The following is a 6,622-nucleotide window of genomic DNA, read 5'->3' as shown; positions in this document are numbered from 1 at the left end:
TTGATTTGGTTAGTAACAGAAAGTTATATTTGTTTTCAGACCGCTATTCTGGAATTATCAGGAACTTTTTGCTAGGATGTCATTTCTGGTGTTACTTTTGGATGTGCATTTATAAACCACCTACAAACTATTATGCAGCAGGGTTTTTTTTCTGAAGTGACTGACTGTCTTTATATAAAGTCCCACAAGTTTTAGATGTAGCCAACTGGAATTCATAACAGACAATTTAGCTGTTCTGTTATAAGGTGCTCAGACACTTTAAATAAGTTGTGGATAGTTAAAATAAGGTGGACATTTGTATAATCTTCAGAAAAATCTTTTATCAATGAATCTTTCTGGTTGAAATGTTATCTCGGGTTATGTCATGTTGCTATACTGCAGATACTAAGACGGGTTAATACTGCCCTCTGCTGGAGAAGCCCAAACATCGACACACATCGTTATATCACACTGTGAGCACTTATTTTAGGTCCCACATCTGATTTATTGATTTGAAGTTTTTATTCAGTGTGACCTATACAAAGAAACACTTTCAGTCAGCATCATAAACCCTGCGAAGACAAGGAGGAGAGCATGAGAATAAAAGATCCTTACGCCCACACACTTTCGTTTTCACAAGAACGTTTCGTTATGATTCCCACTGGTAGGCCTATATCTGTGTGTGTGTGTGTGTGTGTGTGTGTGTGTGTGTGTGTGTGTGTGTGTGTGTGTGTGCGTGTGTGTGTGTGCGTGCGTGTGTGTGTGTAGGTGTGTGTGTGTGTGTGTGTGTGTGCGCGCCCTCGTGTGGGTGCTTCTTCTTCGTCTATGTGATTAATATGTAGTGTTGCTGTACTGTTGGCCTCATGCAGATTTCTATAGGAGCTAATTAAAAGAAAAAGTCCTCATGTCCTCAACAGTTTTCTGGTCTATCAAAATGGACTGTCCTGGAAAAACCCTATCCCTTTATTGCGTCAGTCTTCTCTTACAGTAGCCTTTTGTTTTTGATTCTGCACTGCTGCTGCTGCTGTAACGCCCGAATTTCCCCATTGGGGATCAATAAAGTTATATCCTATCCTATCCTATCCTATCCTAGTAACTCATAACGACAGTTGGGGTGTTGGGTTATGAGATCAATATTAAAATAAAAATTGTGGCTATGTATTTAAAAAAATCAAAGAAATCTGTCGCATTTTCAACATAGCTTGTTTCTGAATGACTTTTGAGTTAAGAAAGTGAATCATTGACTCTTAATCGAGTGATGCCTCCCCCCCGACCCCAGGCCCCCTTCATACCTTAGTTGGAGGTTGATTAACTTTCGCTGCCGTTCAGGAAGAGGAGGAAACCGAAAGTATGAAGTGAGCTCACAGCTTTCGCTTTCGCTACAACGAGCGCACTTTATTTTAAGTGAGAACTTCTGCATTTAAGTTTGCGAGGAGGTCTGTTTGTCTAAATCTTCTTGGAGTATTATTATGATAAATGAAGCAAATGTGTATAGATTCAGTGGTTTGAGACGCTCGGGCAGTATTCAAATGTCTTGATGATATTCTCAGTGAGGTTTGAACGTGATTGACGCACTCGGGCCGCTGCTGTGCACATGTGACGTTTGAAAGTCATTTTTTGTTCATTAAGACAAACTGGGGCGATGAACATGGAAACAGGAGCAAAGATGCACATGAAAGAGTGGCTAATTGCTCAGATAGAGAGTGGGAAATATGAAGGACTGTGCTGGGAGGATGAAAACAAAACTATGTTCAGGATTCCGTGGAAGCACGCAGCCAAGAAGGACTACAAGCAAACGTCGGATGCAGCTCTTTTCAAGGTCTTTTTTTACATTATCTTTCTATTTATGATGAACATGTGAATTTAACTGACAGGTGCGTTTAACCCGTTGTGAGAAAGAAATCAAAGCAGATACCATCAAGATGTTAAGTCAGCTGTTTTAAACCAATGTTTTCCGAGGAAATTGTATTCAGGTCTAAATAGAGGTAATCAATTACTTTTGACCTGTTAAACCGAAACATAACTTAAATAAAAACACAGAGGAGTTGTCAGTAAAATATAGCCTATAGTCGACATGTCCTTTTAGTCTTAAGAGGGATCATTGTTTTCACAGTATTTAAAGATCTATTCAACCAGAGACAGTACTCTGTATTTAACTTTGTTTTTGGTATAGTTATTATTCTTGTAAATATTGATACTATTATTTATTTATTTTTGTTTTATAAAAACGCAGTGTGTTGTCTTAAAGACCAAACAATACTAAAACGTCTCGAAGATAAGTAGCCCATAAACCCCTGTGGTTAATGATAAGTTGCCTCTCAGTTGGTTTATTGCAAAAGCGTTGGATTTTTTTTTCATAGAATGAAACACGTTTTACACTGTTCATATCCTTCAAATTGTTCACAATGAAAATCAGATGAGTCTTTTGTTTCTACAATGAGCGTTTGGAAAAGGTTAAGGTCTTTACGTGCCCCTTCACAGTCAGTATAGGCAGACAGCCTTGAGTAGATTGATGAAGTTAAATGGGATCAGAAGACTTCTAATATTCTCTGTTTATTTTTTTGTCTGCTGCTTTCATTCACTAAAAGATTGACATCACATTTTATAGATTTTACTTTCGAAAGACATCACATTTTCCACCCATTACAACAAGAACTTTAAGTCATTTTTTTTACATTGAGCTAATGGCTGTTTTAAATAATGCTTCATTTTTGAAGTCAATTGTGTACTTTATAATCCGATATAACTGAAAGGAAGTAAAAAGAAACACTGCATTGAGAGACGTAACTTAATCCCTCAACTATTTGTTTCAAATAATTAATTGTTTTAATTTAAAGAAAGCCGGATTATACGAAACAAATCTCATGAGTCTTTTTTTGTAAAGTCTGGGACTAGACAGAAACTTTGAGTGCTAATTTAATAAATATTTGGCAGCTCAAACTTATCTAAACATATAATTTTAACGGGTACCTCAAGCAAAGTAAAACTTATTAATAAACAGCCATTGGCAATGACTGACACAGTCAAGAGAGAGGGACAGACAGACAGACAGACAGACAGACAGACAATTATGTGACTAATTGAAATTGGGCTCATCTGACTATATTCTATAATATTAAAAATATGACTGACAAAAAATAAATAATGCCAGAAGTGAATCAATGGCAGGTCCACAACAGCATTGAAGTGTACTTTCTCATCCAAGGCAAGCCGGAGTCTGATCAAAGTCTAAGCTGATAGAAAGTTTGAGGTTTTTGTAACGGTGTAGTATACAGCTAACATTTCTTCTCATTCAGGCTTGGGCTGTGTACAAAGGAAAGTTCAGAGAGGGGAGGGATAAAGCAGACCCCACCATGTGGAAAACTCGTCTTCGATGTGCATTAAACAAAAGCACTGACTTCCAGGAGGTCCCTGAACGCAACCAGTTGGACATCACTGAACCCTATAAAGTGTATCTTATTGTTCACGACAGTGAGCAGGTCAAGCCAGCAGGTGAACACAGAGAGATACTTTTTCCTTTATGTCGTCTTGACATCTTGACAATATCATCTGTTTGGTACTTTTATCAGCTGTCTATGCCTCATACAATTTGTACTGAAATGAGTGAGAAAATGTCACAAAGAGGAAACAAAATATTGAATAAAAATCTTAATAACATTGTGTAAAAGCCTTAATAATGATAATAATAATAATGACAATAATGCATTTTATTTAAAGGCACCGTACAAAAAAGGAGTAACGATTACATTGATAAAATTAACATATGTGTATCTATATGTTTGTGCCAACATGCCTCTCCACAGAGTCTCAGCAGACAAAGGATCAAGCCATCATCCCAGCTAAGAAGTCCCCAACAACCGCTTGTTTTCAGGAAAAACAGGTACACTGCTATATGCTACTGCTGAGTCTGAAAAGTTCAATTTAAATGAATCTTATTCATTTGGCAGGCTTTGTATCACTTTAAATATTTTGTTGCTGTACACGTTTTCAACTGTATCTATCTTGAGCTCTTAACGTCATACTATGTTAACCTAAAATTGGTTTGTCCTTTTGTAGCTTCATTATCAGAAGGATTCATTTCGAGCAAGTAAAGAAGAAGCAAAGCCATTGACTGGTAAGGGCTTAAAACAGAAACTGGAGCTGTTAAGTTTATTTTATTATTCGAGGGAACCATTTCCAAATACTTCAGAAAGCCTTCTTACCCTTTAGAGACAGACCTCATCCTCAATCCTTTTGTTTTTGATCAGAAGTATCGTGTCTTTGTCTACTGTTGTGATATTTCCTCTGTCTGGTCCAATCAGCAGGTCAAAAAAATATAATATAATATTATATAAATATAAAATTAATGTGATGAAATGATTAAATTCAGTTTGTACTGACACAAATTTCTGCCTGTAGTTTTTTACACACCTTCTGTTGAGGTTTAATAATTTGCTGCACTGTTTCTGGCGTTAAGTTATTTTATTTATGAATCTGACAAAGAAACATGTACACTACACATCACAAATTGATTGATTTCATCACGGTTATTCATGGTGATATTTTACAAAATAATATAATATATAAATAAAGGCCAAAATGAAACGTTGTATTCCCTCCTGGGATATACAGTACACAAAGTATTAGTCAATTCCTAATTGAATTAAATATTTATTTTTTTCTTTAGATGGTCTAATGAGGGAGCACTTGTATTGTAATCTTACAGGACATACATCTCAAAAACAAGACTCTGCTCCTATACCCTTCTTCAGCCCTTCTTTGACTATAACAGGTAAGAAAACTAGTTTGGATAATGCACAGAAACCAAACACATTTCATTCACCTTTCACTGTATGTGTGACACGCTGCATTTGCTTTGCTCAGACTTTCGTATGCAAGTGATGCTGTTGTACCATGGCCAAAGTGTGATGAAAGTGACCACACGGAGCCCAGACGGGTGCTTCATCCTGCAGGGCTGTGTCCCTGTGGGAAATGAGCGGATCTACGGGCCCTGCACTGCTCAACAGCTCTCCTTCCCCTCCCCAAGTTCTGTATCTATGCCCTCGAGCATGGTTGAAGCAATGAGCCGCCTCCTTTGTCATCTGGAGAGAGGTGTTCTCTTATGGGTGGCCCCAGATGGGGTCTTCATCAAGCGGTTCTGCCAAGGCAGGGTGTACTGGAGTGGTCCCATGGCCCAGCACACTGCCATGCCAAACAAACTGGAGCGAGAAAAGACCTTCAAGCTGCTTGATACTTCCACATTTCTCAATGGTGAGGATAAAAATGCAGTAAGGATACAAAAGGCACAGATACTAACAGCTAGTAGAAGCTGTTTTAATTGGTTAGCTTCCAGTTATTCATATAAATCTACATGGAGCAGAGTATGATTTATTCCAAAAGATGCATTCATTTCAGATACTTAGAAAAAAGCAAAGACACATTTTATAATTCTTGTCTCTACAAAGAAGTAAAGTCTAGTTTTTCACTGACATTTTTGTGAACAGAGCTCCACAGCTGTTTACACGGTAAGGGTCCTGCACCTTCATACGAGATCGAGCTCTGCTTCGGAGAAGAGTATCCAGACCCAAACATACCTAAAAACAGAAAACTGATCATGGCACAGGTGGGTGAAAAACTGACAGAATCTTTTTTTTTTTTTCCTTTTTTTTAATATGATGATATTCTCTTTTAATTTTGTAGAATGTATAATTTGATTGGACCTTTGTTTTTAATTATGCTCCACCACCCTTTCTTGTATTTTGTGTTTTCATAATCTCTGAATAGTAAAAGTAAAAGAGAGATATTCTCCCTGAGTAGAGTTTTGTGATTTAAATGGATTGAGCCACACTGGAAATTCTCAAATGCAAAAACCCGACTAAAAAACAACAAACCGATAAAAAAGTGTGCCAACTGTGTAATCTTAAACAATCCAAGCAGTACCTGCTTGAGTAGCTGTAGTAATTCTAACCAACAGCAGAGGTCCTCATAAGCATACTGATTGTGCACTACATTGTGTCCTGTGGCTAGGTGGTGCCCTTGTTTGCTGTTGACATGCTGCAGAAGTTCGGCTTGACAGGTAATTGAGTAGAGGGGCTGACTCTCAGCACTAACACAGACGGAACGAATATGCAAAACAAACAGGACATCTCTGCACCAGGGCAACAATGAACAACTTTAAAAGGGATTGTGGATTTTAATTCTCATCTGTCATCCTCTCGACAAGACATTCTACAAGCAGAGCCACAGAAGCAGAGAACTGTCAGGAGAAAAATGTAAATAAATGATGCAGAAAGAATGAATATGCTCCATTGCAGACTTTCTTTGCAGAGGTTTTACCCTTTATGTTAACCTGTTGTTGATTTTTAACCCTCCTCCATGCAGCTAGACCGGCAAAGCTCTGTCACAGCAAGCATTTGTTTGAACCACTAAAAGATGTTGGTAACATTCTTAAAATGTAAAATAATTTCCTCCATGGTTTGTTCATCTATAGTGAGTGCACATGTTGAATTATAATATAAGTTTGGAGTACCTGAAAATCAAAGAAGCAAATAAATTGACAACTGAAATGAAATCTATAAAGCTTTTTTTCTCCTTTATTTCTAGCGAACATCATATAACAGATTCACAATTTTTAAAAATATACATTTTGTAGCTATAACATTTA

General features: G+C 37.3%; 1 protein-coding gene across 1 annotated transcript; it reads left to right on the top strand.

Annotated features, from left to right (window-relative positions):
- The first annotated feature begins 1,365 nt into the window (after positions 1-1,365).
- On the top strand, positions 1,366-6,537 carry irf10 (interferon regulatory factor 10). The gene is made up of 8 exons (XM_079360180.1): positions 1,366-1,798; positions 3,276-3,471; positions 3,783-3,859; positions 4,036-4,093; positions 4,685-4,750; positions 4,843-5,229; positions 5,463-5,581; positions 5,986-6,537. The coding sequence occupies exons 1-8, from the start codon at positions 1,622-1,624 to the stop codon at positions 6,040-6,042; spliced, it is 1,137 nt and encodes a 378-aa protein (XP_079216306.1). The 5' UTR covers positions 1,366-1,621; the 3' UTR covers positions 6,043-6,537.
- Positions 6,538-6,622: the final 85 nt, after the last annotated feature.

Source organism: Symphodus melops, assembly GCF_947650265.1.
Source record: "Symphodus melops genome assembly, chromosome: 13".
Taxonomy (NCBI): Eukaryota; Metazoa; Chordata; class Actinopteri; order Labriformes; family Labridae; genus Symphodus; species Symphodus melops.
This window is presented reverse-complemented; position numbering and strand designations above follow the sequence as displayed.

What these genes read in the sequence shown, in the direction of transcription:
- irf10 (XM_079360180.1), top strand. Translation starts at nt 1,622, where the DNA reads ATGAACATGGAAACAGGAGCAAAGATGCACATGAAAGAGTGGCTAATT. An exon ending in CCCTTCTTTGACTATAACAG is followed by an intron (nt 4,751 to 4,842) that starts GTAAGAAAACTA and finishes TGCTTTGCTCAG; the next exon opens with ACTTTCGTATGCAAGTGATG. An exon ending in TACTTCCACATTTCTCAATG is followed by an intron (nt 5,230 to 5,462) that starts GTGAGGATAAAA and finishes TTTTGTGAACAG; the next exon opens with AGCTCCACAGCTGTTTACAC.